Here is a 25,125-nt window from a genome sequence, read left to right as displayed (position 1 = left end):
TTTGTCCTTGTATTTTAATTCACATGATGATTCACTCGCTCTTGGTCTCAACAACTAGCCTGCAAGCACCATGGGGGGACGGGGACAGTGTAAGAAGAAGACCAAATCCCACTTACCCTGTTGACAGAGTCACCTCAGGGGCAAAGGGGAGCCAAAGCTGAAGGAAGAGAGGGTATGGAACAGGAGGCCAGCAGGAGGGGTGCCCACGGCACAGCCCACTCACACGGAGACAGCGGTATGAGAGCCCCGTGGTGTACAGATCACTTACAGGTGCCGGCGGCACAAGCCGGAGTCAACCACGCCTTCACGTTGGGGACTTTTTTTTAAAAATATTTTTTAAATGTGTATTTATTTCTGAGACAGAGACGGAGCACGAGCATGGGAGGGGCAGGGAGAGAGACAGGGAGACACAGAATCCAAAGCAGCGTCCGGGCTCCGAGCTGTCAGCACAGAGCCCGACACGGGGCTCGAACTCACGAACTGTGACATTGTGACCTGAGCCGAAGTCGGACGCTTAACCAACTGAGCCACCCAGGCGCCCCTAGTTTTTGAGAGAGAGACAGAGTTTTTGAGAGAGAGACAGAGAGACAGAGCATGAGTGGGGGAGGGGCAGAGAGAGAAGGAGACACAGAATCCGAAGCGGGCTCCAGGCTCCGGGCTGTCAGCACAGAGCCCAACGTGGGGCTCGAACTCACAGGCCGTGAGATCATGACCTGAGCTGAAGTCGGTTGCTCAATCGACTGAGCCACCCAGGCACCCCTACGCTAGGGACCTTAACACCCCTTTCGGGGCTAAGCAAATTAAAACCAGTACCAAGTGAAGAAGCCTGACTCAGGGACTGCATGTGAAGTTTCTAGTCTACAGTCAACAAGCTTTTTAAGTCCACGGACTCTATTTAGGCAGCAAAGAAAAACAACAAATTCCCAAAGTGGAAACTCTAAGTCAGTATTCTTTGACTACAATATTAAAAACTAGAAATTAGTAAGAAAAGGATAAATTAAAAAAAAACCCAAAGTCTCTAGAAATGAAAGGGCATGCATATAACTTTGAAGTCAAACAAGAACTTAATTAGATCAGACACTATTAAGAAAACAATGGCGTGCTACGTGTAAAAATTAAGGGGATGGAGGCCAAACTGAATTATGAGAAAAATCCACTGTTGTAAACTATCTTATTACTACACAAAATGATATGAAAATACGTGAAGTCTCCAAATCAAGGCATTTTAAAATTTAATTTTATTATTATTATTATTATTATTTTAACATTTATTTATTTTTGAGAGAGAGGGAGAGAGAGCACGAACAGGGGAGAAGGAGAGACAGAGGGAGACACAGAATATGAAGCAAGCTCCAGGCTCCGAGCTGTCAGCACAGAGCCTGACGCGGGGCTCGAACCCACAAACCGTGACATCATGACCTGAGCCGAAGTGGGACGCTGAACCGACTGAGCCACCCAGGCGCCCCAAGACATTTTTTAAAAGAACAACAAAATAAAACTTTCCAAAGGGCAAATAATTCAAATGCACTCATAATTGTTAAAAAGTAATATTTAGTAATATTTACTAAATATTTAGTAATATTCACTAAATAGTAATATTTATTTATTTAGTAATTTATTTATTATTAGTAATTTATTTATTTTATTTATTTATAAATATTTATTTATTTAGTAATATTTAGTAATTCACTAAATTAGTAATATTCAATAGCTGATTCTTTAGAAAACAATGAAACCAGACATATCTCTGGATAATACAGTCTGAAAAAAAAAAGAGGGAAAACATCAATATACAAAACCACCGGAAGGAGATTACCCAAAGTATAGGAGAGTAACATACAAAAAAATGTATGTTACAGTTTGGGAAATCCTTGAGTTGGCATGCTTTTTGGGAAACCACAAATGACCAAACAGAGACTTAAAAGATAAAAAATCTGAGAAGAATGAAAAATGTTATTAGAGAATTACTTCCACGAAATGTGCTGGACTCAGGTAATTCTTTCAAATTCTCGAGATCACAGAGGCGCACGCTGAGTTCCCCCGTTCTTTTACAGCGTTAGCAAATCCTGATCCCAGTCCTCTTACGACGGCCTGCCCACGTGCCCTGGAGCCACAGATGTCCTCTACGTTCACTTATCAATGACACAAAAGTACCACGGAGGATGTTTGCAGATTCAAGCCAGTCCTACAGAGCACCTTAAGGCCACGTTCATTTCGGGAATGCTTCAAACTTAGCATAAAATCACACTTCAACGTGTCCAAGGAAAGGGACTGAGAAGGCATTTGAAAAGGCTCAACATTCGTTTCTGATGGAAAAGAAACCACCTTGTAAACCTTGACAAACAGGTTCTTTTCTCAAGGTGATAAAAACCTCCCCAAACCGAGGGCAGAGGGCACGCATCGTATGATTGGAACCCTAGGGGCATTTTCATCACAGGCAGGAATCCTTTCCTTCATTCTTAGCTGGTCAGGCCTGTCTTCTCCCTTGTGGTTTCCGCCTTTCGTGTGGGGGCCCCACCCAAGACTTCGAAGTCACGTGGAGCCTTTCCGAAGCAGGGAGAGGCTGGGGCCACTTCCTCTGGTGACAGAAAGCCACGCGGTGACCTGGCCTGCCCTAGGCTGCGCCAGGCGTGGAGTGAGGATGCCAGGCCAGCTCGTCTCTACAAGGGGCCTCCGACCACGGACAGGAGGGGCCAGCGGCCTTGGCGGTGGCTAAGCAAGTCCTCATGCTGTACTTTTCCCGCAGACCCACGCACGAGCCGGCTGGGAGGCCGGCCTTCCGGCCTGGAGGAAGCACAGGACGGGGCATCTTTTGTTTTTCTTGCCGCTGCAGGGACGCAGAAGGACGTCTTGGTCACTGATTTAAAACATTTCACTGGCACCGGCCTGGGAACGTGTGCTGGGCTGGGGGGGGGTGCTGGGGGGGGGTGCTGAGTCAACGGAGCCCCTGGAACTCACTCCACACGCCTGGGGTTTGCAGCCGGAGGTGGGAAGGTGGGTGCTAGACCATCGAGCCCTCCCTCGGCCAGTTAGCTCAGACAGATCTGAGCGAACCAGGCCAGACCAACGAGGCCAAGCGCTAGAAGTCATGCCTCCCTGCTGGCCCAGGGCTGGGAGGTGCTCGGACACAGAAGGCTTTGACATTAGTGGCTACCGTTGCACGCAAATGCGTACCTTGAGATGAATTTTTCCGAGGCTCCTACGACAGTGTAACTCCTTAGTAGAACAGGGACCCCGCCCATGTTGGCAAACGCATTACCCTAGGGGGCACAGGGGACCGGCAGGGCCATCGCTGCCCGAGACCCACAGCACGCCGCTGCGTGCCCACGCTGTGAGGTTTGCAGCAACGCTCCAGTCCACACAGCACGCAAACGCCTCGACAGGCCGCCCAGGAAAGCCCGCTGAACGGTGGAGGGATATCCCACGTCACATCTCTGATGCCAGCTCCCTGGCTAAACCGAACCCCCCTGATCAGCGGGCACTGGCTGAGCCAGGTGGACAGATGCCATTTTCTCAGGAAAGACAGAACAGGACTGAGCAGAGAACAAAGAGCCTCGGGAGGGTTCCAGGGAAGAGGGGGGACACATGGAAACCGGCCGGGGTTTTCTCTGCTGGCTACGAGGCAACAGTTTTCCAGAAATACCCGCGGCCCATCCAGGGCGTGCGTCAGCAGACAGGGCTCGGGGGCGGGCCTGGAAGGACCCCGCCGCTCTTGGGCTGTGGAAAACAAGACACGGGACAGCCCTCTGTGGCTTCCTCTGGCCACCGCGCCGCCTTCCCACCCCGCTGGGCTCTGGGCTTCTCTTCTCCTGGCCTGAAGCCTGCCTCTCCCCTCCCCCGAGACACCCCACGATGGGGAAGCGAAAGACAGGCTTCTGGGGGCATTTCACGTCAGTTCTCGGGCGTTGGCCTGGGAAGCTGCTGCGCAGACAAGGCCCTGAGGGCGTTTCCTCTGGAAGTCACCCCCCCCCACACACACACACTGCGTCCTGCACCCTCAGCCTTGGGAGCCTGGACCTGTCCCCTCTCACACCTTGTTTCTGTCTGCTTCTCCAGTCCCCCTTAGGAATGACCTGCTCCACGACCCCCCCGGCGGGAGAGCATTTCATGGCTCCCCTTCTAGAGAGGAGCGGGCTTCTTTCGGCTCTGCTTCTACAGCAGCCTGGCAGGGGAGGTCCACGCTGCCGTCTGGAAACCCCCTCTGTCTGGGGTCCCTGGCCCCCTGCCTATGGACTTGTATTTCCTCAAACCCAGGACTCGGGCCTGGCGCTTTTGGGGTCCCTGCCCCGGCTGAGTCCTCTGGGCCCCGTGACGCCCCCCCCTCTTTAGCCCCTTGCAGCTGCCCGCTCTGTGTGTCCCCGCTGGCCTGTGACCTCAGGAGGGCAGGGCAGCTCCTCTCGGTTCCCCTTGGACCCCTGCCCCCCGTGTGGGCGTACAGCAGGGCTCAGTGCCCAAGGCTGATGTGCCTGCAACTCTGCAGCCCTCACCGGGCCCCACCCGGAGCCCCGGTTCCTCAAATCTGGGCCAGGAGGGAGAGGAGGGCGCTGCCCCTTCCCGCCTGGGCCACCCTGGGCGGTCCTGAGTGGGACAGAGGACCCCTGGGGGCCTCTGGGGATGCCTGCCTGGACACGGGGTCTGCAGCTGGGCCCAAGGTCCCCAAACACAAGGTCTCATGAGCACAGGCCACGGTCCATACGTGCAGAGCCCTGTGTCCCCGTGCCAGCCCCACAGCCCACCCTTGGACCTGGAACCCAGAGGCTCACTTTGGGGGAGCAGCGGGAGACTCCCTGAGAAGATTCCGCAGCTTTGCATCCAGGCTGGTTGAGGCCACCTGGAAGCAACGTGTGTGGGCCACGTGGGGCCATGTGTGGAATGGGGAGGGGCACCCCTTCCTCCAGGTGGGTGTGGGGCTCGGCTCCCTTCAGGCTCCACCCCCGCCAGGTGCCCCGTGAAGGATGCCACCCGCCAGGCCGCGGTGAGTCCTCAGGCAGGAGACGCGGTGTCCCTGAGCGGTGCCATCTGCATCTGGGAAGACGGCCCCAGGGCTGAGCTGGAGACCAGGGAGGCAACGCACACGAGGGCCCCCCGCTCCCCTAGACCCACGGAGGGGGGACGTCACCAGTTAAGGCGACTGCTGTCGGTTGAGGGGACACCCGTGTCGGCAGACAGAGCTTCGCCCCACACCGGGCAGCTCTCGACCGAGCCCCCGTTTCCTGAGCTTGGCACCAGTCAGGCCGCAGTATGGCTCCAACATTCCCTCTGCTGGGTCTGCACACTGAGCACTAGCTACTCACCGGCCTGCAGAGAAGCGCCCGCGGCTCTAGGAGCGGGCCCGTGGGGGCTGCAGGTACCGTGTTGGGAGACGGGGCGCTGGGGACCCAGGGCTGCAGAGACGCACGGGGGGTGGGCGCTTCCTCTCCAGCTGTCCTGCTGTGGCCGGGCTGGTCAGCCTGTGCACAAGGGGCCGTGGGCTCCTGCCGGGAGCACGTGCTGCTGGGCCCCGGGGACAGTCTCGTCTCCCTGGGCGATGGGCACCCTGCAACTCAGGAGGCCACACGGGAGCCATCCAGGGAGCCGTGGCCATGCAGAACGGGGACCCTCTTAGGTGTGGGTGGACGCCCACACGTCCCCCAGAGCCGAGGGCAACACTCCACATGGGACTGCTGATGGCTGGGCTCTCTGCTCCGCATGGGACAGGAGGGACTAGGACATACATCCCATGGACGTGGCACTCCGAGAAGCAGCTTTAGAAGCCGGCGTTCCTATCCTCTCCTTAAAGACAGGGCGCCGCCGAGGTGGCCCGCGTGGGTGACTCGAGGTGGCAGTGAGGGAGGTGGCCCGGGGGTCTGACCCATGTCTGCCTGGCTCCTCCACGTAGGGAGCCGTCTCCCCTGCTCGCCCCCGGAAGCCCCTTTTTGGGAGGACGCGTCCTGGCCACCCCGTCCCCACCCGGGGCCTGCCTCCTCAGCCTCCCTCCTCTGCTCCTGTTCTGTGGCTCCGTGCCCGGCAGCTCCCGGTGCCTCTGCTCAAGCCAGGAGCAGGCAGAGGTTTCTAGATCCATTCCTGGCTCTGCGTGCAGACGGCTCTGGCACCAGACGCAGGGCCCCGGGGGCTGCCAGGGCAGGCTCCCCACGGACAGGGCTCACGGGGCGGGCGAGGGCACAGGCCTCCTCGGAGAACAGGCTGGGGCAGGAACCGTGCTCCTGGGGCCGGCAGCTCAGAGAGATAGCTGTAGTTGTAAGATCCGACAGGCATCTGAGAACTAGGGAGCTGTGGCTGGTCACTGAGCTGTGGCCCCTGGTGAGACCGGGGACCCCCGTGCAGACACCTAGACAGGAAGGTGAGGCTGCCGCTCGCACCCTTGCTGGGAGGTGGGTGTGTGCGTGTCCGAGTCCCAGGATTAGGCGGACAGCCGGGGCGCTATATTTGGACACAAACACCCTGGGGCCATTATCCCTGTGAAGCCACGCGGGCCACTGGAGGGAAGGGCTCTTCTGTGCAGCCCACCCCGGTCCCGCTGCTCTCTGCCTGTCCTGCCCAAGAGACTCTGTCCCCCTGATGCCACTGGACTCCCCAGGGACCCTGCTCTGCCCTCCCCACAGGGGCCCCTGCAGCGGGCTCACCCCCACCCACACGCCCTACCCACTTGCTGCCTCCTCTAGGAGGCTCCGCCATCTGCACCCCCGCTGCCCCCATCCTATGGAGGTCGGAGGTCGCAGCTCAGGGCGACACCCACCGTAGGGGGCAGGGCAGGGCCGTCCACACAGGTGCTTCTCTGTGATTCAAAATCACCCTGGGAGACATGCTCGGACTGTGGAGCAGCCCAGAACCCCAGGAGGACGGGGACACAGAGAAATAAATGTCACAGGACCTGCACCCCACCCGGCTTTCTGGAGGGGGTCTTTGACATTCCCCCGGCCTGCACCCAAAGAAACTGCCCGTCAGCCTGTGCCCCTGGGGGTCTTGGTTGCCCAGGGTCTGAGGGGATGTCTGGAAAGCTTCCCAGAGCCTCCCCGAGGGCAGTCCCTAACTCCAGGGGCCGTGGGTCCACATCCTGCCCGCCCCACGCCCTCCCTGCCCCCTCCCGGTCCCTGGGTCCAGCCACTTGCAAGCAGGCACTCTGGAAGGAAGAGGCCACGCTTAACAAATCAGTAAAAATCCCTCTGCCTTCTCTGACCACATAATAAAAACCCAGAGACGACGGAACAAAAGCTACGCGAGCTTCAGAAAACAAGGCTGCTCATCACAGATCTATCCCCCCCGCCAAGCTGTCACTCATGTAGAAAGAAAGCTCCGTAGAAATGTTTCACTCCCGGGAATGGATTGCTCATAAGGCTTTATTTCTAGGATTTGCTTCACATAGTCGCCTGAATTTAAAAGACACACGTGAAAGGGAACGAGGGGTTAAAAATAGTAAGACGTGTTTGAATTAACAGGCTACTTGCAGACATGAGTAACCGAGACCTCTCAGACCAGCGTTATTACTGACAAAAGTCAGAACATCGCAGTGTAAAAAATAAAAGCAAAATAGAGGACAGGAAGGAAAAAGCAGGTTTTATTTTATTATTTTTTTAAATGTTTATTTTTAAGGGAGAGAGAGAGAGAGGGAGAGAGAGAGAGAGAGGGAGTGAGAGGGCATAAGCAGGGGAGGTGAAGACAGCTGGGGACAGAGGATCCAGTGGGCTCTGCACTGACAGCAGACAGCCTGATGCAGGGCTCGAACTCATGAACCGCGAGATCATGACCTGAGCAGAAGTCAGGTGCCTAACCAACTGAGACACCCAGGTGCCCCGAAAAACCAGGTTTTAGGACATTAGTTCAAATCAAAGAAGAGAGAGAGAGACAGACGCAAAGCGAAATTTGAGGAGGCCCAAAACCCAGGGATTCTGGTTCCTTCACCAAGGGGAGGCCAAAGCACGTGGTCTGACACGGTAAGAAAAGCGACATGGAATCAGAGGATCTGTGTTTCATTTCATGGCTGGTTGAGTGAAAAAGAGTTTTCCAGTCATCAACCTCACTTGAAAGAGAAAAGAAAAGACACTATGTTCTAACCATACGAAGAAAAAAGAAATCAGGGTGGAAATGTAAAAAATCAAGACAAAAAAAGGCGTGCCTGAAGATCGAACAGAAAGGACAAATACGATGTCGTTTTCTCTGGTACAAGGCTCGTCGCTCTGTTATATGAAACTCTATAGAGTTTATATAACATATATAACTCTATGTTATATGAAAATGTAACATCCAGCAGTAAGCTGTTGTCAAGAGACGTAAGTCATACAGAATGACAAAGTTCGAGGAGCTGACAGACCAGTGCTTCTGTGCTAACACGAGGCAAAGGATAATGTAGAGCAAAAACTATCACATGTGCCTAGAGCTGTAACGGTGTTTCACAGTCGATGCCAGCAGCAGGATAACGTGGAGTCTAAATGCTATGAAAGTAGAGCAAAAGATATGCATAAAAGCCTTCCAGAAAAGCAAAATGGAAACAATGCCGACACGATTAGGATTGAAGAATCCACTACTGCATTATCATATGCAAAAAGTTCAGGGGCGCCTGGGTGGCTCAGTCGGTTAAGCATCCCACTCTTGAACTCCGCTCAGGTCATGATCTCGCGGTTCGTGAGTTCAAGCCCCGAGATACACTCTGCACTGTCAACATGGAGCCTGCTTGGGATTCTCTCTCTCCCTCTCTCTCTGCCCCTTCCACCCCCCCCCCAAATAAACAAGTAAACATAAAAAAAAGTTCAGAGGGCACCTGGGTGGCTCGGTTGAGTGTCTGACTTCAGCTCAGGTGGTGATCTCAAGGTTCACGAGTTCGAGCCCCCTGTCGGGATCTGTGCTGACAGCTCGGAGCTTGGAGCCTGCTTCGGATTCTGGGTCTCCCTCTCTCTCTTTGCCCCTCCCCCACTCACGCTCTGTCTGTCTCTCAAAAACAAACATTAAATTTTTTTTAAAGTTCAGAAACCTGTAAAGAAGCTGCATAGCACGACAGTGCCGCGTTAATCACTGCTTCGGGGGGAATGAAATAGAAAGAACAGAACGTTTTCATTTTCAAGTTTTGGTGGTGTGTTTACAGAAGGTCTTAGTGTGAGAGATCTGAAAGAAAATCTCAACAAAAACACAAAGTAGAAACTATTCACTCTGTGTGCTATCACTCTATCAAGAGAAGAAGAGCTTAAGAACCAAATGGAAATGCAATATTTGAGAATTAAAATACACCTGCCTAAAGGAAAAAACTGTCTGAAGGAGAAAGTCAAGAAAGACAGTAACTGTGTGGTAAGAAAATACAACGAGAAAACAGACATCTCAAAACCTGCAGAAAGTGGTGAAGAAGGTCCCGAGGGAGAAACAGCATGGTCTTAAATGCCTTTATTATGTTAAAAAAAAAAGGGGGGGGGGTGAGAAAAAATGATGTCGTCAGCATCTAAATTCTACCTCACGAAAGAAGCAAATATTTTTCTGAAAAGGTAAAAAGAGGGGAAAGCAAACGATAAAAGTGAAAGCCAAAACATTTTTAAAAGACATTTCAATGCAAGACACAGTCTGTTTTCTAAAGACCTATAATAATGGACAGAAAAAAAGTGGGCTTTCTTGGGGCCCCTGGGTGGCTCAGTCGGTTAAGTGTCTGACTCTTGGTTTCAGCTCAGGTCATGATCTCACCGTCTGTGAGTTCGAGCCCTGCATCGGGCTCCGTGCTGACACTGTGGAGCCTGCTTGGGATTCTCTCTCCTTCTCTCTCTCTGCACCTCCCCCAGCTCTCTCCCTCTCTCTCAAAATAAATAAATAAACATTAAAAAAGAAGTGAGCCGGGGCGCCTGGGTGTCTCTGTCGGTTAAGTGTCCGACTTTGGCTCAGGTCACGATCTCGCGGTTCGTGAATTCGAGCCCCACATCGGGCCCTGTGCTGACAGCTCGGAGCCTGGAGCCTCTTCGGATTCTGTGTCTCCCTCTCTCTCTGCCCCTCCCCCGCTTGCATTCTGTCTCTCTCTGTCTCAAAAATAAACATTAGGGGCGCCTGGGTGGCGCAGTCGGTTAAGCGTCCGACCTCAGCCGGGTCACGATCTCGCGGTCTGTGAGTTCGAGCCCCGCGTCGGGCTCTGGGCTGATGGCTCGGAGCCTGGAGCCTGTTTCCGATTCTGTGTCTCCCTCTCTCTCTGCCCCTCCCCCGTTCATGCTCTGTCTCTCTCTGTCCCAAAAATAAATAAACGTCGAAAAAAAAAAAAAACATTAAAAAAAAAAATTTAAAAGACGGCACCGGAAGGTAGCGAACAGTCTGACTAGGCCTTCTGCCGTGTTCTTCAGGACACAGGGCCCCCGAGACGCTCCTCATGGGCAGGATTCCTGCAGACAGATAGCACCTCCCTAGCTGTCTGGCTGGTGCCTGGCCATCTCACCTAGAACCTCAATGTGACTTCTTACAGAATCTGGCAAAACGGTTCTTTAGTTCTCTTGGAAAAATAGGCAGAGAACACATCAAAGAAAGCAGAAGGTAAAATACGATGAGAATGAACACACAAAGAGAGAATGAGATCTTCTAAATTATAGAAAATATTGTAGGGCCATGGCGATCGAAGGGGGGTGGATGGCCCAAGACATACATAAAATTAACTGAGGGGCGCCTGGGTGGCTCAGTCGGTTAAGTGTCCGACCAGCTCAGGTCATGATCTCACCATTCGTGAGTTTGAGCCCCACGTCCGGCTCTGTGCTGACAGCTCGGAGCCTGGAGCCTGCTTCGGATTCTGTGTCCCCCCCTCTCTCTCTCTGCCCCTCCCCCATTCGTTCTCTCTCTCTCTCTCTCTTAAAAATAAGCATTTGGGGCGCCTGGGTGGCACAGTCGGTTAAGCGTCCGACTTCAGCCAGGTCACGATCTCGCGGTCCGTGAGTTCGAGCCCCGCGTCAGGCTCTGGGCTGATGGCTCAGAGCCTGGAGCCTGTTTCTGATTCTGTGTCTCCCTCTCTCTCTGCCCCTCCCCTGTTCATGCTCTGTCTCCCTCTGTCCCAAAGATAAATAAACGTTGAAAAAAAATTTTTTTAAATAAGCATTAAAATTTTTTGTAAAAAATTAACTGAAATTACTCTAATGCACACAAGAACATACTAAGTATTAAATCAAGCATAACCAAACTATGGAGATAGGCAACATTATTTAACAAATTATGTTAGCCTAATCGAGGTAGGGAGGAAGTGAATTTTATTCATGTCTTAATGTAACTACTTAGCGTGTTTAAGAAGATAAATGTTATTTCAAAACACATAACGACTAAACAGAAACAGAACATAATACTGTGGCCATGTGACTTCCTTGGAATTGTGACAATTGAATTTCTGCGACAGGACTGTGCCTGAATTCCAGACCTCTGGGGAGCGAGCGAGGGCACACACGTGAACTGCATAACGAAATCAAACACGGGAGACAAGCGTCACCGAAACAAACACAAGCGAAACTTGAAGAAAAGACGATTAGGACAAAAATGACAGACAGCTGACCTCTACCATGTTCGAGAGTTCGCAAAAATCAGACTTAAAAGACTCCCAATGACTCAAAAGGTAAGAAGCAAAGATTATGGTCAGATGATCTGCACCTGAGAAAAAACAAATTGCAAAACAACTCTAGAAGAATCACTTCGCCTTCCCAACGGCCAAAGGCGGGCAAATGGGACAAGAGGAGATCTCACGTACACCTGCCAACAGAAAATCTGTGCAAACTCAGGGCTCATGAGAATGTGAGGAAACGCCTTCATATGCGGTTGGTAATAGAAAGGAGTATAATTCCTTAAAAGGGCAACGGGGCAAAACCTATGAGAACCACAGAACGTCCAGGGCACGTTAAGTCCATTTGCAAGAATTCTTAAGTTAGTTCAAAACAGAAGGCCGTATGTACCAAAGCTCTCACAGCCGCATCATTAAAGATCGCAAAGACCTGGTAAAGGCTCAACAGACTTGGGGTGGGAACACCAGGGAATGTTAACTTGGCCTTCTGGCCACTAAGCGAGGCCACGTCCACCTCGCCCGGGCAGTGGGGGTACACTCACCTTCTCTTGCTACTCAAAAGGAGTGTTTCTTTCTTTTTTTTTTTTATTAAAAAAATTTTTTTTAAATGTTTATTTATTTTTGAGAGAGAGGGACAGAGTGTCAGCGGGGGTGGGGCAGAAAGAGAGAGGGAGACACAGAATCGGAAGCAGGCTCTAGGATCTGAGCCATCAGCACAGAGCCCGACGCAGGGCTTGAACTCACGAATCATGAGATCATGACCTGAACTGAAGTCAGATGCTCAACTGACTGAGCCACCCAGGCGTCCCATTTTTTTTTAAATGTTCATTTGTTTTTGGGGTGCCTGGGTGGCTCAGTCAGTTGAGCGTCCGACTTCGGTTCAGGCCATGATCTCACGGTTTGTGAGTTTGAGCCCCGCGTCGGGCTCTGTGCTGACAGTTCAGAGCCTGGAGCCTGTTTCGGATTCTGTGTCTCCCTCTCTCTTTCTGCCCCTCCCCTGCTCATGCTCTGTCTCTCTCTTTGTCAAAAATACATGAAAAAAAAACCATTAAAAAAATATTTACTTTTGAGAGAGAGAGAGAGAGAGAGAGAGCAGGGGAGGGGCAGAGAGAGAGAGATCTAAAGCAGGCTCGCACTGACAGCAGTGAGCCTGATACGGGGTTTGTGAGATCTGTGAGATCTCAACCTGGAAGATCATGACGAACTGATCTCGAACTGTGAGATCATGACCTGAGCCAAAGTCAGAGGCTCCACTGACTGCCACCCAGGTGCCCCCAAAGGGGTGTATTTTTAAGAAAGTGAGTCCTCCATTTTTTAGCTGGGAGAAGAGGGAACTCAGACCTAAGAGGCACCGTTCCCAGAGTGGGAGCCACGGGGCACCCTGTGCATAAGCATCCAGGGCTGAAGTCCTGTGAGCCCTGGGGGAGGTTGTCCTCAAAATCTGCCTGGAGAAGGAGGGCTGCCGCCTGGTACCACAGCTCCCCAGAGGCCCCCACAGTGGTCTGAGCGTCGCTGGCCCCAAGCGTGCTCCAAAGATGCCCACCAAAACAATGACTGATGAATGGCTGGGTCCTGGGAGACCCTGGGGGCAGGGTGAGCACTGGGCTGAGGGTCAGCAGTAGGAGGGGACATCTGCTGTGACACCCACTGTGCTGCACCCCTACCTCTCATCACTCTCACCACGCGCTCCCTGCCCCTCAGTGTAGATGGCCCTGGGGGGGCCGCCTGTGAGCGGGCTCTGGGGAGCCCTGTGTGAGCGAGCCTGGCCCCCCGGCCCCGGACAGCAGACTCCTGTCTGCACAGTCTGGACGTGTCTGGGGTTTTCCTGGCTGTGGGGAAGAGGGGAGTCACAGCAGCGTGTCCAAGGCGGAGGCGGGGGTGGAAGGGATATGGCCACAAGTCCCCGTCACCAGGACACGTCCCACCTGCCTGCTCCGCTCACAGCCGGGATCTGCTTAGTGTCGCCCGGCCGCTGACCTTTCACACTGACACACAGGCCTGACTTCATCCCAGACACGTGTCTGGGGAAGCATCTGTGCCCTCTCCCGGGGCCAGAAGGACTTGGGCAGTGGACATGAAGGGAAGCTGAGGACCGTGCCGTGGCCCCTGGGCGTGGCCAGCGGAAGCTTCTGGCTTCCCCCCACCGCAAGGGGGATTGCCTGGCCTGTGGCCTCTGTAGACACATTTTTCCAGGAGCTTTCTCAAGCAGGAAGTGGTGTTCCTCCTTCCCACTCCCCCAAACCTCCAGGCCAACAGGTGGACAGGCACAGGCCCTCTGACACCGTCATGAGAACCCTCCACGAAGCAGGCACACGGTTGAGGCAGCTCCGGACCTAAATGCTGCCGCTGTCCGTGAGGGCTCCCCGCCCCCCCAAGTGAAGACAATTCCTCTGGCTGCCGGGAGATGATGCAGCTGGGACAGGGTGTGGCTGCGAGCCACCTGAGGATCTCCCCCGAGCGTGTCCCTATGACACTTCGTGTCCTTATGACTCCTCTCCCGTATCTGCCTGCCCAGGGCTGGCTCTGGGGTTGTGGTGGAGGACAGTGGATTTCCAGACCTTTCCACCCCCTTACCTTGCTCTTCTATGGGCACAGATCTGGGCACACAAAGCCCGAGACAAATCCTTCCTTCTCCAGTACACCCTGCTCCCACAGCACTGGTCCTCCGTCTGCTCCCCCAGGTCAGCCGCGGCTGAGCGCCTGACACAGGGTAGAAGGGCCTGGCAGGCCTCTGCCTCCCTCCCGCCCCCCCCCCCCCAGAAAGGCCCCCTTGTTGCTGCTGTGGGGTCGTGGTGGTGCATACGGTATTCCCCCCCGCCCCCAGCAGCTCTGCTAAGATGCCCACCTAGATGGGGGCCTGAGGAGCTGTCTTTGAATAGGGTGGACAAAAAGGGTTCCCCCCCTTTCTTCTGCCCACCCGGCAAACTCTGAGTCCCGTCATGCCTCCCTGTCATAGCCTTGGCCTAACAAATTCCAGGGGTGGCTGCTGGGAGCTCCGGGCCCAGCTTGGGCAGGGGGTCCTTGGTCCTTCCCTTCTGCTGCTGACACCAGCAACACGAGAACGTCTCACCCTCCACGGCTGGGCACCAAGAAGACTGGAGGGGAAGGTACCTGGCAAGCAGCTCAGAGGTGCGGGGAGCTGTGACGGACCATGGCACACACCCTCGCCCAAGTGCACCCTGGAAAGCTGTGTCTGCACCTCTTGCCCGGCTGAGGCCTGGCGGGCAGCAGGAGGCAGGGCCTTGGCAGAACCAGCCTCTGCAGGGCGAGCTGGGCCACGCAGGCCTCCGGAAGTCAGGATTCCAGCGCCCGGGCTGGGGGCTGTGAGCGTGTGCTCTGGAGACACCTGAAGGACTCCCCCAACCCAGGCGGCCAGAGGGGTGGGGGATGGGCACCTGTGCCGGGGCCTCTGGGGGCCAGGGCAGGTGTGCAGCCCCACAGACCCCCGAGGGAACTGGATGGGGCCCCGGGAGCTGGATGGAGCCCCAGTGGGTGGGACGCAGGATCTGGAGAACGGCCTGCCGAGCGCCCGGGGCATGGCCCATCCAGGCCTTGGCAAGAGGGGCTGAGCGCAACCAGAATCCCTCGGAGGACACCAGCCACTGCCCCAGAGAGACCTCCGTGATTTCAGAAAGATGCCTCCCTTTCAGTTCCTGTTGCAATTCAAAACTAAAGCAGCTGTCCTGATATCACTGCTGAGTCCTGAAGAATTTCCTGCCTCGGCGATTTTAAGGGAGCCGCAAAGAAGGCCCTTTGTTCCAGAGGCACAGAGGGAATGGCAGCCGCCCTGGGAGAGACCCTGCGGTGGGTCAAGGGCCCTGTCCGGGGACTGGAGTCCCTAGGCGGGGTGCCCATGGCAGAATCCCCAGCACTGGCCGGGGGTACCCCGAACATTAATTCTGTGTCCTTTGCTTAACACACCGGGCCACTCCCCACTTGGCAGGGTTGGGGACCCCTCCTCGGAACTGGCCAGTGGGCCCTCTGTGCCCAGCGCAGGGTCAGCACGGCGGGGAGGGATTCCCCAGGGAGGCGGGCCGGGGAGACCGCGTGTGCTGAGGCGACCCAGATGGCATTTATAAATCCACACGCTTCAGGGCAGGCACAGGAGGGGCGCCTGGACGGGTATGAGGGTCAGGTTGGTTCTCTGATGAAAGATCATGGAAGGTGCTACACCTGTTTCTCTGACATCTTTCCTGTGAAAACCGTGATGCCTCAGAGCCCAAGGTGGGCAGCGGACAGGGCTCCCGGCCTCCCAAAGCCACCAGCAGTTTTTGTCTTGGGGGGGGGGTGGGGGGGCGGAAATCCCACATGCGGGGACTTTAAAACCAACCAGTTTCTACTTGAGTTCCTCATGTTGGAGATTCTTCTCCTTCTCTGTTCCGCTCTTTCTCTCCCTCCCCCAAACCCACAGGAACCTCTCTGGAAATGAGTTTCTGATGACACATTTTCCCATGTTCTCTGTAGCTCCCCAAATTAGATTATCTTCCCAGTTAATGCTCTAAATTACATTTCCACTGGCAGACCAGGCCTGCAGTTTAATGAGCTGGCCCCTGGGAATCACGGGCTGGGCCCGCCCTGCGGAGCCCATCTGCCCTGAGTGGGCCTGGTGCGGGGACAGGTCAGACACCAGGGGAGCCTGAAAAATCCCGAGCATCTCCAAACAAAGGACTCAGGAGCAGCCCCAAGCCAAGCTCCCACTGGAGGAGCGGGGGTCGGCGTCCGGGGTCATGGACCCATTTACGTGCAGAACCATGCTGGACAGCCCTGGTCCCAGGGTCAGCTCCATGCTGAAACAAAGCAGACCCACAATTCCACAGCAGGTCACTGTCCTCTTATTGGAGTGTGGCCTGAGTGCTCTTGTGAGCCCTTCGCTTTTTCTTAAGCAGTTTCTATCTCTGAGCCAAGAGGCACAGTGCTGCTGAGAAGTACTTTGGAAATAACCCAGTGTTTCCATCTAAGGTCCTAAGTGAAGCAGGGTTGAGGTGGAGCTGGGAGCCTGGGAGCCAGAGCGCCAGCCAGCACGAGCCGGCCCCCCGTGTGCCCGCAGGGGACCTTCTCCACGTCTCTCTAGACTGTGCATGCTGGGGAAGCCTGCCTCTCTTGCATTTGTCACCTGGTGGGAAGGCACGTGTCCTCGGACACGCAGCTGTTTTACATCCTGACTTCAGAGTAGCATCCAGAACTTCCCTCTGCCGGATCACAGTCACCTGCGGGCCCAGCCCAGTTGCTATGGCAGCCATGACCTCAGGCAGCAGGCACTGGGGACCTCTGGCCTCCTGACTTTAGGGGTGTCCACCCCCAGCTTTAGGCTGGGCCTGGATCCCAGACCCAGCGACTGCCCGGTTCTGCCGCTTTCATCCCACCGACATCGCCAGCTGCCCTTGGCTGAGGGCGGGGTCTTTCCCAGCACCTGCCCCTTTGTCCCACACCTGCCTGGCCTGCAGCCCTCCAGCCTGGGCTGGGAGAATTCTCTGGGACCAGCCTGTTATCTGGCTCTCCGCCTGTGGGCCCGCCACCTCGGGGTCCTGCTCGTCTGCTGGCCACTGTGTTCCTTCATGCTGATGGCTCTCCGGCCCGTACATGCAGCTCTCCCACTCCCGGCCATGCCTGGTCTTCTCTCTGGGTCCTTCCTCTCATCTCCACCCAATCATTTGGACAAGCCTGCCTGCCCCAGACCTCTGCGGCTCCAGGGGACTCTGGAAAGTCTGCCCTTGGCTTGAGAACCAGACTTTGTATCCCACTGCAGACGGACCTCACCAGGCCCCCTGGATGTTGGCAGGGGCTCAGATGGCCATGAAAGGCCGTCATTCACCCGCTCCCCCCGCCCACTTCTGTGAAGACAGAGCATCGCCACACCACCCTTGAGAACCAGGAGGGAGCCATCTCGTGCCCGTGGGGAGAGTCAAGAGCTGAGACTCTGGACCCCAAGAGACCTTGCCAGCTGTGACCCTGGGCAGACAGAGTGGGGATTACAAGTGTTCTGCCCTCCCGCGGCTGCCGCTTACTTCCATGAGACGACACGTGTTAATCGATTAACACGGTGCCCAGCACACAGTAGGTGCTTAACAAACACTAGCTGTGACAATGTGGTAAGTGAGCAGTCGGTAGGCAGCGAGGTCCCACTGGCGGTTCTGGAGAAGAAACTGATGTCGTACAGGCAGGCAACATGAAGAAGGTTTGACACGGACTGTTTATGAAGGTGCAAAGCGTAGAGGAGCATTACATAGAACAAAGTGGCATCTCCACTCACTGGGGGCAAAGACGGGCTCACGAATAAACAGGACAACTGGGCAGCTCATCTGGAGAAAGACAGAATTGGCTTGTGGTTCGCCGCAGAATACAGTCCAGATGGCTCAGCGACCGAAGAGAAAACATGGGGGATTCCTCTCGAACCTCAGTGTGGGGAAAGGCTTTCCAGCCGTGACTCAGACCCAGGGGTGATAAAACACTGACGCACACAGCTGGATGGAAACAAGATGACGGGGCAGCAGCAACATGGGAAACAGAGTCAGAAGACAGCTAACAGGCTGGGAGAATACATCTCACGTGTGTTGCAGACAATGGTCCTAAGGTCTTTTCTAACATAGAGAACTCTTCAGGGGCGCCCGGCTGGCTCAGTCGGTGGACCCGCGACTCTTGGTCTCGGGGTCGTGAGTTCGAGCCCCACGCTGGGCATAGAGTTTACTTAAAAGTAAATCCATTTAATAAAATAAAATAATTCTTTACAAAGGACCAGAAACTGGGAAAGGACACGAACAAGCATTTACAGAAAAGATCGATGAACGGCCCTTAAACCTCCAGAAGGTGAACTCGTCGCTGGAGGAAGGTGACAGCGTCTCTCACGGATCGGATGGTGAGGACGCAGGCCTGACCACGCAGGGCGCCGGCCGGTGGCGGGGAAGCTCCCTCACACACCGCCAGCGGGGACGCCGAGGCCGCAGCCCCTCTGGGGAGACACAGGCAGTGCCTCCCAAAACGTGCTCTCGCCTCAGACCCCGTGGTTCTGATGCCAGGCAGCCACCCTGGAGGTACAGCTCCAGCAGCAAGAAGGTGCAGGTGCTCGAGACTGTGCCCTTCCACGCTATCTGAAATTGGAAAATACCAGGGACACCAAACGCCTGTCCATAGGAAAATGCTTGGAGGATGAGGTGAGGCGGGGCGCCTGGGCGGCTTCGTCGGTTGAGCGTCTGACTCTCGCTCTCAGCCCAGGTCACCATCTCACGGTTCGTGAGTTCGAGCCCCGCGTCGGGCTCTGTGCTGACAGTGCAGAGTCTGCTTGGGATTCTCTCTCTCCCTCTCTGTCTGCCCCTCCCCAACTCGTGCATGCACGCCCTCTCTCTCAAAATATTATCCAGCTGTAAAAATGAGTGAGGGAGTTCTCCATGCACTGGTAAGAATTAATTTCCAGTATATATTGTTAGGTTAAAAAAAAAAAAAAAAAAAAGGAAACAAAACCAAAGTGCAAAAAGAATATCTATAGTAAAATACACTCCACGTAAGAAAGGATGCGAGAGAAAAATTCGTACACCGGCTGACCTGTGCAAAAGAAATACAAGGAAGACGCAGAGACGAGAGAGACTGGTCGCCCATGGGGAGTGGGTGGCGGTGGGTGGGCATAATGGGCCAGAGTCTGGATGAGGGGAGACGACGCTTCTCTGAACCCACCTTTGAGAACAGCTGTGACACAAAGCACAGGGTGACGGTCGGTTTTGTGTCAGCCTGGCTGGGCGACACCCCCCCGGTTATTCAATCTCACACCAATCTGGGCATTGCTGGGGAATTTCGGAGACCTGCTTCCCATGCGTTGGCTTTAAGGAAAGGAGGTCATCCCTGATAACGTGGGGGGGCCTCATCCGGTCAGTTGAAAGGCCTTACGTTGGGGCAAGTTAAGAAACTCTGGCCCCCGGGCTACAGCATCAGCTGTGCTGGCCTGTCCTGCAGATTTTGGACTTGCCAGACCCTCCCCCCTCCCCAGTCGCATAAACCATAAACCGATTCCTTGAAATCAATACTGTTATTACAGTAACAATATATAAATATCGTTGTTATTCAGCCTTCCCCCCACGGAAGCTCCAGGAGACCTCACCCATGTTTTCTCTCAGGGCTTGTAAGGTCTCCCTGGTTACACGTGAATTCCTGACATGAGAGAGAGAGAGAGAGAGAGAGAGAGAGAGAGAGTGTGTGTGTGTGTATCTTGGCTTCTAAACGACATTCTTTTTTCAACAAGTTCCATAGTTTGGGTTTTTTTTAAACCTTTTTTTAACGTTTTTATTTATTATTTTTGGGAGACAGAGACAGAACATGAGTGGGGGAGGGGCAGAGAGAGAGGGAGACACAGAATCCGAAGCAGGCTCCAGGCTCCGAACTGTCAGCCCAGAGCCCGACGCGGGGCTCAAACCCACTGACTGTGAGATCATGACCTGAGCTGAAGTTGATGCTTAACTGCCTGAGCCACCTAGGCGCCCCTAAATGACATTTTTTTTTTCACATTTATTTATTTTTGAAAGACAGAGCACAAATCGGGGAGGGGCAGAGAGAGAATGAGACAGAATCCGAAGCCAGCTCCAGGCTCTGAGCTGTTGGCACAGAGCCCGACGTGGGGCTCGAACTCACAAACCGTGAGATCATGACCCGAGCCGAAGTTGGACGCTCAACCAACAGAGCCCCCCAGGCGTCTCTAAACAACATTCTTTAATAAAAGAAACCAGGGCTTCCTTGAAGAAACCGCTGCTTCTGGGGAGTGGGGAAGGGGGCAGAAAACGTATACAATGATCCTGGAAAATCTTGGGGTACCAGAAAGTAAGGAGGTGCGCAAAGAAGGATGGGCAGGAGGGTGCGTCAGAAGGACACAGAAGCCAGTCTGATGTTGCTCCAAAGGCCTCGCTGGGACCATTTAAGGCCCCTTGTGCTTACTCGGACGCACCCGGATAATCCGGGATAATCTCCCCACTCAAAGTCACCTGCTCAGCAACCTTAGTTGCATCTGTAATCTACTTCCCCTTTGCCATGTGACGTTGTGTGTACTAGGTGCCAGGGACTAGGACTCGGACCTCTCTCCAGGCTCTTATCTTGCCGACCACAGACCCGGGCCGGCAGGCCTCAGCTGACGTGCTGACATACCGTTCCCATGAGGACTTCTGCTTCCAGCTCCCTCAAATATCTTGATTTTCTTTTTGAATAAAAGAATGTCCTGGGGCGCCCGGATGGCTCCGTCGGTTAAGTGTCCGACTCTTGATCTCAGCTCAGGTCATGATCTCACAGTTTGTGAATTCGAGCCCTGTGTTGGGCTGTGTGCTGACAGTGTGGAGCCTGCTTGGGACTCTCTCTCTCTCTCTCTCTCTCTCTCTCTCTCTCTCTCTCTCTGCCCCTTCCCTGTTTGCTCTCTATCTCAAAATAAATAAATAAATAAACTTAAAACAAAATGTCCTAGCAACGTCACCCTCAGCCCTGCCTCTATTCCCTTTTTGTTTTACCCCGCAGCTCGAAAGATGGAAAACTTTCTTTGGCCTGACTGATCGTTACTCCCGTCTGTATCGAGAGCGCTACTGGGGACTGCCTGTGGTGGCTCCCATTTCTAAGACCACGTCACCCCTGCTTCTTTGGGAACACCACTGGCGTTACCCCGTCGGCTGCTGGGCCACCCGTGTGCAGGCCATCCGCACCAATCCGTGGTCACTTACTCAAGATAAGCGGGGAGACTGCTTTTCTTTGGGGACCCCACTGTGTCCTCCCTGGATTGTATTAACGTGCCATCTTTAATTTAAACACAAATCCCTCTGCTGAGGCAGAAGACCAATTAGCCTAAAGCACAGGCTGTTCTGATGCTAGCACCTGCCTCCTCCATCATGCTCAAGTTCTGGCTCCCGGTCCAGAACACCAAGAGCCTGGGCCCCGGGTGGGGAGAGCCCCCGACCTCACTGAGGAATGCCTGGGGCCCTGGATACACCCAGCGAGGCGGGAAGAAGGGCCCTTTGGCAGAAAAACTGAAGTCACAAAGGGGAAGGGGTTCACTGCCAGCTGTCTTTGGTGGCGGTTCACAGGTCATGAAAGGTTGATGAAGCTCGGAGCCCCAAACAGGGTGGGAATAACAGCCTCAGCCTGACCACGGGGACCGAGGGAACCAGCGGAGCCATCCATGCAAGCTGGGGCTCCTGCCACCGAGACTCAGCCCCCCGCCACTAGACGGTGCTCTCTGTTGTCCCCCGCACACCTGCATGTGGATGGGCCAAGAGCGTCTCAGCTAGACATGGCCCAGACGGAACTCTCCCTCCCGGAGCTCCCCCTGTACAAGGCCCACCATCCGTCCTGGCCCCGGGTCATTGTGGACATGGCCTCCTCCCGCCCCCACTCGCTTATCGCTGGCGCCCTCCTTCGCCCACGGCCACATTCCGCCACCACAGACTTTGGCGAAGAACCCCTCACTGCGGCCGCGAGCGGGCTCCTTGCACCAGACCCTGTGGCTCCCACCCCAGCCACGTCCCTCCCGCCAGGGGCCACACGACACTCACTTGACGGTCTCGCCCCAGTCGCACCACAGCGTCTTCCCGATGGCCTCCATGTCCACCTGGAACTGGGTGAGGCAGAGTTCCTGGAGGAGAGCGCCAGAGTTGGCGTCCTGGCAGGCCGTGGCCATGAGGAGGTGATGCACTGCAACGAAGGGCCCAGGGGACTGTCAGCCTCTCTGGGACCCTCCCACCCTCCCCTGCCTTCCCTGCACACCCTCCCCCGCCTCCCCCCCACCGCACACCCTCCCCTGCCTTCCCTGCACACCCTCCCCTGCCTACCCCCCCATACCCTCCCCTGCCTTCCCCGCCCACTCTCCCCTGCCTCCCCCCTACACCCTCCCCTGCCTACCCCCCCATACCCTCCCCTGCCTCCCCCACCCACCGCACACCCTCCCCTGCCTTCCCTGCACACCCTCCCCTGCCTACCCCCCCATACCCTCCCTTGCCTTCCCTGCACACCCTCTCCTGCCTACCCCCCATACCCTCCCCTGCCTTCCCCCTCACCCTCCCATCTCCCCCCCACCGCACACCCTCCCCTGCCTACCCCCCATACCCTCCCCTGCCTTCTCCCTCACCTTCCCCTGTCTCCTCCCCCACCACACACCCTCCCCTGCCTTCCCTGCACACCCTCCCCTGCCTCCCCCCATACCCTCCCCTGCCTCCCCCCCCACCGAACACCCTCCCCTGCCTTCCTGCACACCCTCCCCTGCCTCCCCCCATACCCTCCCCTGCCTTCCCCCTCCCCCTCCCTGCCTCCCCCTCAGCTGACCACGGGGACTGAGGGAACTAGGTTCCAGGTCCCAGGTCCTAGGTTCCCTGCCTTCCCCCTCACCCTCACCTGCCTCCCCTCCACACTGCACACCCTCCCCTGCCTACCCCCCCATACCCTCCCCTGCCTTCCCCGCCCACTCTCCCCTGCCTCCCCCCTACACCCTCCCCTGCCTACCCCCCATACCCTCCCCTGCCTTCCCCCTCACCCTCCCGTCTCCCCCCCACCGCACACCCTCCCCTGCCTACCCCTATACCCTCCCCTGCCTTCTCCCTCACCTTCCCGTCTCCCCCCCACCACACACCCTCCCCTGCCTCCCCCCCATACCCTCCCCTGCCTCCCCCCCACCGAACACCCTCCCCTGCCTCCCCCTCCCCCCATACCCTCCCCTGCCTTCCCCCTCCCCCTCCCTGCCTCCCCCTCCCCCTCAGCTGACCACGGGGACTGAGGGAACTAGGTTCCAGGTTCCAGGTCCTAGGTTCCCTGCCTTCCCCCTCACCCTCCCCTGCCTCCCCCCACACACCGCACACCCTCCCCTGCCTCCCCCCCATACCCTCCCCTGCCTCCCCCCCACATCCTCCCCTGTCTTCCCTGCACACCCATCCCAGAACCCACTTCCACATAATCCCTGGAGAGGGAGCCTGTGGCTCATCCATCACCGCAGAACCACTGCCTGCTGACAGTGGGTCTGACGGCGCCTCCCAGTGCTCCGTGGGGACGAGGCCAGGACTGACCGTCACAAGCAGCACCGGGCCTGGGTCTGATGCTCATGCACCACTCCATCCCTTGCACCAACCCCTGATGCAGTTCCCCACACCCCCACTTCATACATGTGCAAACTGAGGACCCCAGGACCAGACACAGGCTCCTCCCCTCAATGCTACCAGGCCTCTGGCCTACGTGGGCCAGAATGTGGGGTCCAGGCTGCAGCCCTTGGCCCCAGGAACAGCCTACTGGCTGCAAGGAGCTCCCTGCTCCCATCCCCTATGTCTGGATGCTTACCAGTTACAAACCAGGCTGACAAACTGTGATGTGAAATGTGTTTTACCCTCCCGCTTAATAAATATGAGCTCGAAAGTAAAAAGTTAAGGGAATGCACTGCCCAGATCAAAATTCCCTCGCCCCCCCTAAGCCCACAACTGGCTCTGGTGGCTGCTGGGCAGGTGGGGAAGACTGTCCCCCGGGTCCCCACCCCTAGGCCTCCCTCCTCTTCCTCTCCAAGCTGCACATCTGCTTTCTCCGCCTCCCTAGGGAACAGTGCAGGGCCAGGGTGGGAGGTCCTTCACATTCCCTCTTTGAGGCCCAGCCCACCTACTGCCCCCCAGGCAATGTTGGCCCTCTGCCCACAGGGCACCCCAGCCCCACCCCTACCATCACGGCTTTGCCAAATCCCTGGATGGAGACTGCAGCTGGGAAGCCAGGGTTGTACCAGGAATTCTTGGACTCCTTGCTGGGCCTCATGGACATGTGTGGACACTCAGCTGACCCTTGCAGCCCATAAGGCCGCAGGCGGGAGGAAGAGCCCACCCGAGGAGAGGCCGGCAGCCCTCAGGGCAGGTACACTGGGTATGGAGTTCTGGGGTCCCTGACTCTGAAACATGGCCTAGAAGGGGGTGTGTACTTGAGTGGGCTCGCCCCACGGCCCCTCAGACACCTGCCCCCTCTGCCTCCGTCTTCCAAGAATAAAATGCAAAGGAAACGGTCCTCTGGCCTCTACAATGCACAGCACTGCCCAAGCTCTTCACACCCACAGATATCTTGGAGGCAGGTCCTACTGTGATCATCAACTTACTAGACGGGAAACTGAGGCTTTGGGGCTCAGAAGCAGGCCTAAGGACCCAGCACCAGAAGAGGTGTAGGTTTGATTGAACTCAGCTAATGCCCAGTCCCAAGGTGTTGGGGACTAGGCAGGAAGCTGGGCAATATAGTGGAGGGCCTGACCTCTCTTTCACTGCAGACCTGGGGGAGAGGGCAGAAGATGAAGAGAGGTGTTGGGGGTCATAGATGGGGGTCATGACAGCAGGCTGTGAAGTGCCATTTCAGACTGCAGCTTCAGGGGGCTCAATGGAGAGTTCCTGGATGGGTGTTCCTGGTGGGTACATGGGTGGGTAGACAGACGAATGGGTGGATGGGTGGGTGGATGAACAGGTGGGTGGATGGATGAGTGGATGATTGGTTGGATGGATGGACATATGGCTGGAAGGGTGGATGGATGGATGGATGAGTGGGTGGATGGATGGATGCATGGGTGGGTGGGTGGGTGCATAGATGGATGATTGGATGGACAGATGGGTGGGAAGCTAGATGGGTGGGTGGATGGACAGGTGGTGAGTGGATGGGTGGGTGGATATACAGTTGGATGG

General features: G+C 55.8%; 1 protein-coding gene across 2 annotated transcripts in view; it reads right to left on the bottom strand.

Annotated features, from left to right (window-relative positions):
• RAMP1 (receptor activity modifying protein 1) overlaps positions 1–25,125 on the bottom strand; it is a 47,416-nt gene that overhangs the window by 7,878 nt on the left and 14,413 nt on the right. For both annotated transcript variants that reach the window (XM_086720078.1, XM_086720077.1), the window contains exon 2: positions 21,997–22,135. In XM_086720078.1, coding sequence (XP_086576204.1) covers positions 21,997–22,135 — 139 coding nt within the window. The remainder of the gene's footprint in view (positions 1–21,996; positions 22,136–25,125) is intronic.

Source organism: Puma concolor, chromosome C1 (genome assembly GCF_028749965.1).
Source record: "Puma concolor isolate L17-30 chromosome C1, mPumCon1.1.hap2, whole genome shotgun sequence".
Lineage (NCBI taxonomy): Eukaryota > Metazoa > Chordata > Mammalia > Carnivora > Felidae > Puma > Puma concolor.
This window is presented reverse-complemented; position numbering and strand designations above follow the sequence as displayed.